At 32.9% G+C, this 13,095-nt stretch overlaps 1 protein-coding gene across 1 annotated transcript; it reads right to left on the bottom strand.

The window, feature by feature from the left end:
- Positions 1–8,416: 8,416 nt before the first annotated feature.
- Positions 8,417–12,574, bottom strand: LOC145058063 (R-linalool synthase QH1, chloroplastic-like). Its single transcript, XM_079005988.1, has 7 exons — positions 12,320–12,574; positions 11,981–12,251; positions 11,451–11,823; positions 11,132–11,350; positions 10,779–10,917; positions 9,166–9,414; positions 8,417–8,827 (listed from the first exon to the last, which is right to left on the bottom strand). Exons 1-7 carry the CDS (start codon positions 12,530–12,532, stop codon positions 8,528–8,530), a joined length of 1,764 nt encoding a protein of 587 aa, XP_078862114.1. The 5' UTR covers positions 12,533–12,574; the 3' UTR covers positions 8,417–8,527.
- Between the last annotated feature and the right edge of the window lie 521 nt (positions 12,575–13,095).

Here is a 13,095-nt window from a genome sequence, read left to right as displayed (position 1 = left end):
CCATTTCCCATATAGACCAAATTTGAGACATGCAATGCTTCCAAACCATAGATCTATGTTCGTAGGTCATGCTTATCACGTAAAGTTGCAAACTTTACGTGCATGCATGGCCCTATAAGCTCCAAAAGGCAAATCCAAGCTCTTTATATGGTCATACACTCAATAGGGACCTCAATCACTTCAACCACAGAGACTTTATACTTCTAATACGTCCATAAGGTCTAGATTTGAAGTCCTTTCGGATCATAGAGCACAAACACATGGAGTTTGGTGTTTTTAGGGATTGAAAACCACCAATTAGGGACGGGGAATTTAATGAACTACAGATCAAGGTAAGGACTTTTCTACCTGAATGGAAGCCTCTTGCAGGGTAGATGTCGGATCTACTTCCTCTCCTTGCACTCTTCCACCTCCTTCTTCTTCTCTTAAGCTTCAAACTTCCTTCACAAGGCCAAAATCACTCACAAAGACAAAAGGGGGCTATGGTTTCGCTCTACAGCTCTTCTGGAAGTGTTAGGGACAGGGGAGGCCGAGTTAGAGTGTTTAAATAGGGTGCAAACACCCGGGGTAGGGTTTTTGCCCAAACAGGGCCTACTCGCCGAGTCCGGGAACCGAATCGCCGAGTCCGAGGCTCAGACCCCACGTCTCATCCCGCTTCTACTCGGCGAGTTGGTTCTTCAACTCGCCGAGTCCAAGGAAAATTGCATTAATTACGAAATATTAATTACAAGGAATACGTACTAGGAACCAGGTGCTACATTAAGTTTGATATTTACTCTTTACCCTTGTTTCCATAGTTCTTTACATATTAAGCCCAAATAATACCTAACACTCCTTGACTTATGAAAATCTTTACAAGTTAAGTCCCCAAATTACATTTTAACCCCTAGAGATTCAATTCTTGCCATTTGACATCCCAAAACCAACACCCCACTAACCATTTAATTATTCGGAAAAGGGATGCCGTAATCCAGTTGTAAATTATTTGAAGGTAGGTAAATGACGATTTACCAATTCCACCATGAAAAACGAAATGAAGAATTAAGTTTTAAATGAAATGAAATTCCTAGATTCTTTTGATATTCATTGAACTTTTCAACGACATGTTTAATCTCAATTATGCCCTTTAAGTTTGTGACTGGGACACCGAGGATCACAAACAAGGTGTGAATAACCATGAAAATTAGCTTGGCACTATCGATGTCATTTACCACCTAATCAATGTGACGATTAACCACACACGCTCCATTGATCTATGATAATTTTCGAGTTACCCTTTGCCATCCTTGTTAGTCCAAGTCAGTGTGTCGGTTAACTACACATGCTCCACTAACGACTTGGCAAGATGCAAAGTGCAATTTCATGGACTAGCATCATTTTCATATTTTCCTAAAGTAAATAAGATTGGGAATTTATAAAAACATTTAGTTACTTTATAATTTTCATTATACTTATTAATGAGAGAATTAATGTCTTATCCTACCCGTTCGGCCAACGACGCTCCACCAGTCAAGGAAACGGTGGGTGAGAGTGCACACTCATTCAACTGCCATTTTATAGGAAGTTACCTTTATACTCCCCTAATAGATCGGCTTCAGGAATGAGGCCTACTAACGTTAAGACTGAATCATCTTATATATATATATATATATATATATATATATATATATATATATATATATATATATATCTTTTAATATTATAATCGTATAAGGGTTGTATTTTAAACTTTTAAAATACTAGGGTTTTCTAGAATTTATCATTTCAAAATTAAAATTTTAATTAAAATTTTAAATTCCAAAACTTTGAGGATGCAATTTGAAAATTTTCAAAATTACTAGTTCAAATTTTAAATAATTAATTAATCATATAATTAGACATTATCTTAAAATTTGACCAAAACAATCTATTTTGATAAGGAAATCACAATACCAAGCAGATAATTTAATTGAAGGCATTAAAAACGAATTATGGTAACTATCCTAATCTAAGATAGATTTGAAAATCGAAAAATTAGCTGTCAGACGAGTCAACTCGTCAAGTCAGGGCTTGGACTCGTCGAGTTTACCCAACTTGTCGTGTTCATTTTTCAACTCGTCGAGTTCATCAGATAGAAAGCAGAATCGTTTTGTTTCAGCTTTAGGCATATCACTATTTTCTCAAATATAATAGAAAAACGACCTAGGCTCTGATTTCACTGATCGGTTTTGAGCATATCTACATTTCTATATGTACATGGAACCCTAATTGCTTTAGATCTAAGTTTTTCTCAAGTTATACATGCAAATAATTTTCTAAGCAATAACCCTAGATCTAATATATATATATATATATATATATATATATATATATATATAATCAAAATCTATATATTGTTAGTGTTAGAAGAATACCTTTCTTGTTATCTAGAAATAACAAGTATTCCTTGCTTGATCTTGACTTCTAAGATCTTAGTGCCCCAAGTGTTGCACCTCTAATGGAGTCACAAACACCACTAGCAAAGGATGAAGGAGAAAGGTGATGGAGGCTCTTCAATTTTCGGCTAGGGTTCTCTTAGAATGCATAGGGCCAAAAAATTTATACCAAGGGGTTCCTTATATAGCCGAGGCTGGTACGATTTTCAGGTGGAAACCCTAATCTGATTGCTTAAGCCTTAAGCAGTCCGTGGATACCTTCTAGAGGGCCTTGGACGAAATCTCTATGGGCTTCCCATAGATTTCGTCCATTCCTTCCTTAAGGAGTCCATCAACCCTAATTGCAACTATCAATGATTTACAATATCATCCCCTTTACTTTTAATCAGTTCCTTTAATCCCAAAATGAATTCCAAATTAATTTATGATTAATACTAATTAAATAATATGATTTCTCAATTAATATATTATTCTTATAATATATTAATAAATCATTATTAACCTCTTTCTCCAAAAGTCATCCTGTCGAGTTGCTATGGTGAAGGCAACCTAAAAGGACCATGCTACTATCAGATCAAGTACATACCAATTATAGTTATGGGCTTAGACACCTAATCCAACAAAAAACATAGTTGAATAACATAGATTTTAATTGAGTTGGATCTTTGAATCTCTTACCAAGTATAGGGTACTGCTTTTTCTATGGAGTTGACTCATTAAAAATCGAATGTTGTTGCGTTACATTTTCCTCCTCTTCACCCCCATCATCATCTATGTTGTTATCATTTCCCTCTTCCTCTTCAACACATAATTTATTCATAAAATCATCACCTTGTATTATGTTCATAGTGAGTATATCCTCATTAAAGTCTACTTCCACATCCATAAGGTTATCAATTTCGTCTTCATTTTCACCACCATCAATGCATGGATCGACATCATCATCATCATCTTCTTCTTCTTCTTCTTATATCTCAGAGCCAAACCAATCCTCTATTCCTTGACCATCATGGTCCACATATAGGGAAATAAAACCATCAACTCCAAAAGCATAAAAAATGAAACTAACATAATCTCCATCATTACGAATAGCAGTTATCCCAGACAATAAGGGTTTATCTGGCTCACAGTAGTATAACTTGTTTATACTTTCTTGCATGAACCATTCAAGAAAGGTGATACACTCAGAGTATGTCATTCCAGAAAAATCATGATCTTTGAATGTGAATTTTATACCATGGTTATACAAAAAAGGATCTCGAAGAAAAACACCTTCGAAGTTGAGCTCTACTACAAGGTAGACACCATCAGGGTTTGGCCTTGAGGTTACATTGTCGGTTGGTTACCTGATCACTAAATTCGATCGAAGGAAAACGTGTGTAACCCTAGTTTTTTCATTCTTGGTCATTGATAAAAATGAAGAACGAAGGAGAGTAGTAGTGTGTGTGAATAGATGTGATTATTTTTACTTCGATTTCTTACGTGGATAAGGTAAGGTAAATATCTTATTTAATGTAATACCACGTAAGAAAGACAACCGGCTGTTCCATTTACCAAGTTCATAAGGGTGTAATTAGCCGGTATTTCCTAAAGTTAAGGACTAATTGAGCATAAAACATACATGAGTGACTAGATGTGAAAAGTGGCCAAACTTCATTGTGCTATAGTGCCAAAAATCCTTTTTAAAACCCTAAACCAAACCATAGAATCTCAAAACATTTCAATAATTATGTTTTGGTGTTTATGCACATCATAACACAATTGTTGGTTTCACTATTTAACTTGCCCAATAAACATGTTTCATTTTTTCATAGTTTTTAGTGTAATAATAATAAAGGCTCTTTCTTCAGTACAAGAAAAACAACCTTTTACGACACGTAATGTGTGTTGTAAAACGCTCAGACGACACGCAAATGCATATCAAGGAAGGCCCTGTCATAACGACAAACGACATGCTTTTGCGCGTCGTCTATTTACGACACGCATTTACGACAAATAGATGACACACATTGCGTATCAAGGAATCCCCTGTCATAAATGAAGATGACACACATTTGTGTGTCGTAACCTTATGACACGCATTTACGACACGCATTGCGTGTCTTAATTTTAAAATCTTAAAAAAAATATATATTTTTTAAAAATATATATATTTTTTATAGATTTACTAATTTTCAAATTAAATGACAATTAATATCTCATAACACAACATAAAATACATGATATAACAAAAAAAAATGTATTTCATATAATAACAATCCAAGTAAACGTTAGCATCAAAGTTACAACACAATATCAACATCATCAGATGTATCAAAACCAAAGCCTCTTCACTATCAAATGTAACAAAACCAAATCCTCTTGATTGACTAGTGACATTATCTAGCATTATTTGATGTTCTACAATCTCACCATATGACAAGAAATATTCCATCATCTCATCTGCAAATCAAAGTTACATCACAATATTAACATCATCACATCTTGGGACTCCATAATTTGATTTTTTTTTAATTGAGAAATCAAATCATTTTGTTATTATTACCTTTTGTTAAAGTTAATGGTATACCACCAACAAATATTTTCTTTGTTCTTGATACACCTCTACTACCCTGCATATCCTCCCTTGGAACTGTCCTCTTCACTTTAACCTAATTCAAGACCACATCAAAAAAGCAAAGGAAGTATGTTCCAAATACCAATTAGAGAAAGCAATTTCAATCAATTTACCCAATAATGGATTTGTTTGGGATATATTTTATCTCCAAATCGATACAATGTAAGCACTTAGCTAAAGATAAAACAAGTCAAATAGTACCCAAAACGTATTAAAATGCTTATAAGTATATCATAGTGGAATTAATAAAAAAATGTTACTTTAGTGACCTAACTACCAAAGAAAATAGGTATTTTCTATACCATTGAATTAATCCTTTCTAATTATATATAACATACTAGTTTATAAAACTCTAAAAATGGACAAAAAGGTGATGGTGGGTCATCCCAACTCGACCCTAAAATTTACCCATTTTGAATCATTACCCAACCCATCTGACCCACCCATTTTGTAACCCTAATATATGTAATTTCATATAGTATAATCATGAAAAGGTATCTTACTGGTCTGCCATCTATGACATGATCTTGCTCCAAGACTTTATCTGAATCAGCAGGGTTAGGAAATGTTACAAACCTTAATCCATGCGGTCTCCCATAAATTTTATCCATCATTATCACAGAATTCGTAAGTTCCCCATAATGGATGAAGTAACTGTTGAAGGATTCTGGATATGAGAAACAAAAACATAGATTGATTAGTTATGGAGAAAATTCATCAATTATTAAAGGAAGAATGATAAGACATAAACATGTCAACATGATATATATAAAACAAGAGTATCATCAAGAAATTAAGTTGCATTAACATACCTTTTGAAGTCTCCCAAGCAATGCCTCCAACAAAAAGTTTTCTACCACATAAGAAAATTTAGAAGTTAACTTTCAAACTCATAACACAATGGTCATCTTTTTCATATCATGGGCAAACACTGTAAATTAGATAACTAGTCATGAATTCATGATAATGTAATAAAATACATACCAACACATTGAGATATGTGACAAACATTCCAGACAAGACAACAAGGCTATCTCGTAAGTCCTTAAATCAAGCTAACAAATAGGAAATTAGCCTCACCAACAATGAAAATACATAAACATTTTATCATATTGGAGGGTTTTAAATGTATTCATGACATACCTGATGTTCAAGATAAAAATAACTACCCTAATATAAGGTGAAATCCTCAATGAAAGAGAATAAATGGCCACTGGAGATAGGTAGAGGATATTGACTATCAAATCAACAACTAGAATCAACAGTGAAATGATCTGAAAACATAACACAAGACATCCGAGTTGGGTTGGTTTATATAGATTAACAAACTTCATATGTGAATTTCATGTATAAGATATTGAAATAGTGTACCTTCAGCTTATAACATGGCTTTTCGAGTAGAGTTGAGCCCCTTCATATAAAATAGGAAAGAGAGTATGCACCAAAAAAGTTATGAGGGTCATACCCTGCATAATAAAGTAGGTCAATAATTTAGATTACATGCATATATAATTTTATCATTTTTAGGTGTGATGGGAGCATGATAAGGACATGGACATTGGATGGAATTTCAATAACAAATACCAGTTTGTTTTCCAATCCATCACTTGTGTGCCTAGTATGCACAAAAAATTGTATGTCTAGCTACGTAAAACAACTACAAAGCTTAAAATATACATTGATCAATTGCATTTAGATCATCACAAGTCATGCTTGGAACACTTTTTCATTTCCAATTATGTATATTTGAAACATAAACATTAAAACATGTACAAATTATGTTATATATGTTTGACTTCAATAGTTAATCGATCCCCACAGTACTTCAATAACAATATTAATGTGTACAGTTCCAAATTTAACTCATTTTTAACATCATGTGGGAAACACGAACTTCCTAAGAGCCATTTGGAAACCTCCCTTGTGCCATACGTAAAAGAAACACTAGAACTCCATATTGTTTCTACTACATGAAAATCAATATAAAACTAAGCAAAGACAGTAAAATTACAACACCCAATTACTAAAAAATGAAAACAAGAAAGCATATAATGTTCACCTCCCACCATATAAAGGCATTGTTGTCGTTAATGAATTATAAAACATAACCTCTTGTATTCCTCGATATCTATAGAACTTCAAGTCCATGAACAGATAATGGAAACCATGTCTCCACAATTCTTGAAGTATTGGCAATTTCTAGGTCAACCAAAGTAGAAAATCCAACAAATTTGTCAAGAAACGTATACATGTACTCAGGTTAAAATGACACGAGAGTACCTTTGGTGGGAGCGTTGATAAATAAAACCCTAGACGAGGGATTTCTGGCTTATGTAGCTGATAACGAGGGTTTATGAGTTTTTTGGTGGGGTATTCTTTTTATCAGTGGATTCATCTTACGTCTCACACACATATATTGATTTCCTACTTCTACTCCTAGAACTTGAATGATAGCTCTTATTCCTCCTCCTCAACCTGGAATCCTATGAATCGTCTGAATTAATGATGAGAAGAACTTGAAGATGAAAGATGGAAATAGAGGTGGAAGAGAACAAGGGAAACCAGATACAACAAAAATGAAGGCCAAAGACCAACTAAGAAGTGATCGATGCCGAAAAAATAAAGGGTAAACGAAAATCGCTAAAATCGCATGAGAGAATCCATGAATTTTAGGGAAAATACCACCGGGTGTTTAGGATTTTTCTTAAAAGCAGGGTTTTGCAATTTTTTGGGATTTCATTATGTAATTTTTGGGAGTGAAATTCGATCATCGATGGTAGAAGGGGTTTTTACAGAGAATGAAGATCTAGAGGAGAGGGTGAGGATGCATATCAGGGGGGGGTTTAATTTTGTGGTTCACCAGTGGAAACAAAGGAGAGGAGAACAAGCAGGATTTTTAACTTTTGGGTTTTCATTTCCCGCTTAGCTATTAAAGGATGAAAAACACGCCTTTCACTTAAAATTTATAAAATGACATCCTTAGAGGACACACGTTTTATTATAGGTGGCCTCCATGTTTTTTTGACATTAACTTTAGGGCACGTAAAAATGCATGTCCTAAATCCTTTAAATTTTTCGAGAGATGACATTATTTTTAGGACACACACTTATGCGTAACATAAATCATTTCATGTCATTAAAGACCTATATTCTAGTAGTGCTTTTTTTTGTCGAACCTAAAATATGTTTGGAACACCCTTGTCAATATCTTGGGCCTAAAATTCATTACCATAGTGGATGCCTCATATCATCGATTCAAACACACAAGCCTATGTACAATGTTTGAGAAACAAAGACAAGAAGCATAATCTTCAAATGCATGAGGTGCAATCACTCCTCGAATTTGATTCATAAAAATCACATAGAAGTCAACTGCAAAGTAGCATCAACATTAACAACATGTTAAGATATCATAATTTCCATGTCCTTCATAGATCTTCTAGCAACATAAAATGTGGGATTCTTTGGCATTTTAAATAAAAACACATATTTTAAACTATTCTTGCCCTTCATATGAATTGAACAACAATGATAATACATAAGATTTAGTCACATCTGGACGACCATGCCCGTCTCCTTTAGCATACATGAATAGTGCCATCCGAGACAGGTTTGTTGCATAGTCTATAAACTCTCGTAAAAACTTAGAGTTAACACATGCTCGTTCCTTGTTAAGTTTCTTCCATGTCTCATTGATTAGATTTTTTATATACCTTCTAGCTTCCTCTTCTGTTGCACCACTCTCATGCATATAACACTGAATTGATTTTGGAATATCCCCTCTTGCCATTTCATCCTTAAAAGAAGAGAACATAATGTTTAACTTATTTATTTTACACATAATTACGTGATTGGTCATTGTAGTTTTCCAAAACAGGCGTAGTAAGAACTACTATAGAAACTCGTACGCCCTTGGTCCCTATGGTTTCAAAAAACCAACCATGCCATAAATGAAACCACATGACATAATGTGTAGTGCGTTTTATAATTTTCCTTACTATGTCTGTTTTTGGAAACCATAGGACCAACCGCGAGTAATTTTGTCTTTATTTTATATACCATTGAAAACACTTTCAAATTTAATGTACGTGTTGAAAGGAAAATAGTCAAAATACGAATAATGCTAGAGCATACCGAGGATGTCCCTAAGTCATCAGCAAGTCGGAAGATCAATGATGAGTAGCGAACTATATTACCAGACATATCCAGGCATTGTAGGATTTCTTTGGTTAAACTAACTGATGTTAAAAATTTAACATGCATGAGTACTACAGGACCCGATATCGATACACAAGCATTTTCCAAGTACTCTTCAAGTGTGGGTGTATATCCATTATGGTACCACTGTGCTTCTACTAGGTATGACTTGCATAAATCTTCCCACTACAATGTTGGAATTAAAAAAGAATAAAAGATTTGGATTTGATTCAAATCACAAAGGAAATAAAATAACAATTAATCATAGAAATCACAGGAAGGGGGGGGGGGGGGGGGTAAGAGTGTAATACCAATGGTTATTGACATCATATTTCACAAGTAATGATATTTTTTGACAAATCATTCATAAACTTTTTTTTTCCATTTTTTCTAAATTAATAAATAAAGAAAAGATCAAAAGGCTTACAACCCAATGGTATGTCATCACTCTTTAGGCTAAGGGAGTGGTAATAACACTCCTAACACCTTGTCATGTCAGCTTTTTGATTGTCACCTCATTTTTCTCCATTTAGCACTTAATCTTAGCATTTGATAAAGAGTAGTAACACTCCTAACACTCCAATTTTTTAAAATCAAAGAGGAGAAATTTTTAATGCAATCCGATCAACCTCCTATGGAGCAATCAGATTTCACCCACACACTCTCTCTCATCTCACCAAAATGGTAACGAGAAAGACATAACGACCACCACTCTATTTTTAATGCTAGGGGCGGTGTTTATGTCTTACTAGCGAGCATAGCAAGTGAGTTTAACAACCCCACTCTATTTAGTCTTAAGGTTAGAAATAGATTAAGGGGGTGTTTGGCTTAACTTTTGAGAGGGCAAAAGTCCTTTTAGAAAAAGAACAAAGATAAAAGATGTTCGGCAAAAGACTTTTAAAAGCTACTTTTGGATTTTGGATAAAAGGAAAATCAACTTTTTGGAAAAGTCAGAAAACCTGATTTTTTGCAATTTTTACAAAAATAACTTTTACCTTCTAAAAAACTAAGTCAAATACCCCTAAATTGGCATTAAAAAAATAAAAAAATAAAAAAATAAAGGAAATAAAGAGCAGGTGACAGAGGGTGGTGTCCTCTTCATTTCCCAACAAAGAATCTTTAATTCTTTATTGCTATTTGGATTTAAAAAAATAATAAAAATGTGGTCATCTTTCCTTTTCCAGAAGGACAAATCCATTTATCATTTTTTATTCAAAAAGAAGCGTGTCATATTTGTGTTCTCAAGAAAACAAAATCTATTTTTGGTAATATTTTTGGTTAGGAAAATGATATGTAGCTTCTAATGTTTTAGTATGTGAAAATGACATTTTGTTGATATAATTAATATCTTATTCCGGAAAAAATTAAATATTAATTATAAAATGTGATGTCCGAGATCACTAAAAGATAATCTTGTAAATTTACAACTCTTTTATACACATAATCGGTGATCAATTTCGTAATATAATTTGAAAAGGTATTCATGGTGTTATGCCCTTAGTAATTAACTGATCAACATAATATTGTTACGAAGAAGAAGGATTACTTACTGCTTTCTTTAGGTGTTTAAGGATTAAGAATCCTGTGTTTGTCAAGGTGTTATATGCAATCTCATTTATCGAGTTATAGAATCCAAGGAAACATATCTTCATATAATCCGGAAGTTCTCCTATCGCATGGAGGTCCCATCTATGAAAGAAAATTTCTTTAGTTCTCATTAAATTTGTGCAAATATACAGTAGTTAATAAACAACCAATTAAGCATGTAACGTACTGAAGTATCGTAAGAGTCTATATATATATATATATATATATATATATATATATATATATATATATATATATATATATATATATATATATATATATATATATATATATATATATATATAATAGCATTTACCTGCTGATGACATCTGTAAATCGTTCAACTTCATCCAAAGTACCAAATACATCATAGACATCATCGATAGTAGTAATTATGGCATTAACCTTAGTTAAGGTTCTCCTTCCATTGCTAAAGCGAGGCAGGTAACTAACACCAACAGTCCACAAAAAGTTCTCCACCAACCGATCTCGAGTAAAGCTCAACTTCTTATCCCAACTTATATTTCTCCACCACCTTATATTCATGGGGTACACAATAGCTATATATCATGATACTTTATTTTGTAGTGCATAACAAGTCAAGATAATGTAATTTATATATACCCATATGATACCTTGAGGAGTGTTTTAAATCCTCGATGTGGATAGCCTGGACCATGTTAAAATCCAGTTTTGCAAGCTCTATCAATGTGGGATTTATGCCACTTCTTTTCTCATATTCTTCCATAAACCATTTCGTCTCTACCCTTGGTACTCTCCAATGCAACGGAAGCTCCAACGCATGTGTTATTAACGATGATATATTTCCATCAAATTTCTCTAAATTTTCTTGGAGATATTTGGTTGTGAAGTCTCTGACATCGTCCAATATGCTTTCATCCTCGAATGAATGATAAGAAGCTTCGTACAAGTTTAGCGTTGCCACCATATCCTCGAGTAATTGTGGGTTTAGATTTTGAGTCTTGTCCTTAAAGTTGAGAAATATCTCTAAATATAAAAGCAAAATCAAGAAAAAAAAAACTTTTAATATTTGTTTTAATATAAACTAAACCGCATGCATCGGGATCACAAATGAAATCTTTCAAATCTCTACGAATATGAATCATTCAATTCTCTACGAATATAGATCATTTATTAAATTTACCTTGGGGAACCTGATAACCATGTTGTCTTAGTAGTCGAAAGCCAAGTGCTTTAACGTTCAAATCCATGCTATTCCACTTGTTGTGAGTTTTGTAGTAATTGTAGTAAATCATCTCCAACACCTCACTTATTTCATCCTCAAAATGATATGATATCCCGAGTCTCTGCAACTCATCAACCAGCTCCAGAGTTCCCAATGGATTTCCCACATTGTATATTAACGTTTTCACAACTTCCTTTAAAGTATGTGCTCTTGCTGTGTACTCTTCTCCCTGTATAGGTTAAATTCTTGAATGTGACATACTACCAACCATAATATAAAAGAAAATGGGAATCTTACTATGTATTTGCTAGAGAGCGATTGAACTTGATCAAAGGACCATAGTGATGACATATAATTTGCAGATCGTCTAACAAGGGACTCAGCTGCAATGACGACCGTTGATGTCGATTGTAATGAACATAAGTGTTTACAAATGTAAAAAGATCTAGTTTTTCTATGATTGTAAATGTAATGGAGAATTGGATTATAAAAAAAGCACATCGAAGTCATTGAGAAAGATATCTTAGAAAGTACTAAGTTGGTCTATATATTGATTCTTAAGTTATAGGTCTCTCTCTCTCTCTCTCTCTCTCTCTCTCTCTATATATATATATATATATATATATATATATATATATATATATATATATATATATATATATATATATATATATATATATATATAGGGTTAGGTTAATATCTATTGTGTGCATGTATGACTGATTCTGGACCAATCATTTTAGTTATTTTAAGAAAGTAATTAATGCATATTACATGTTTAATATATAATGAATATTAATTACATCTTCAGCATTTAATATGCATTAATTACTTTCTTAAAATAAATAAAATGATTGGTCCAGAATCAATCATACAGGCACACAATAGATAGTGAAAACATTTGAACCTATATATATATATATATATATATATATATATATATATATATATATATATATATATATATATATATATATATATATATATATATATATATATACACGCGCGAATTTGCGGAAGCATAAAACGATAATTAAAAAGAAATTGTAGAAGAAATAAACGAAGAATGATCA

This window comes from Lactuca serriola, chromosome 6, assembly GCF_051521515.1.
Source record: "Lactuca serriola cultivar US96UC23 chromosome 6, Lser_US96UC23_V15, whole genome shotgun sequence".
In the NCBI taxonomy this organism is placed as follows: domain Eukaryota; kingdom Viridiplantae; phylum Streptophyta; class Magnoliopsida; order Asterales; family Asteraceae; genus Lactuca; species Lactuca serriola.
The sequence above is the reverse complement of the archived record's forward strand: the minus strand, read 5'-3'. Positions and strand labels throughout refer to the sequence as shown.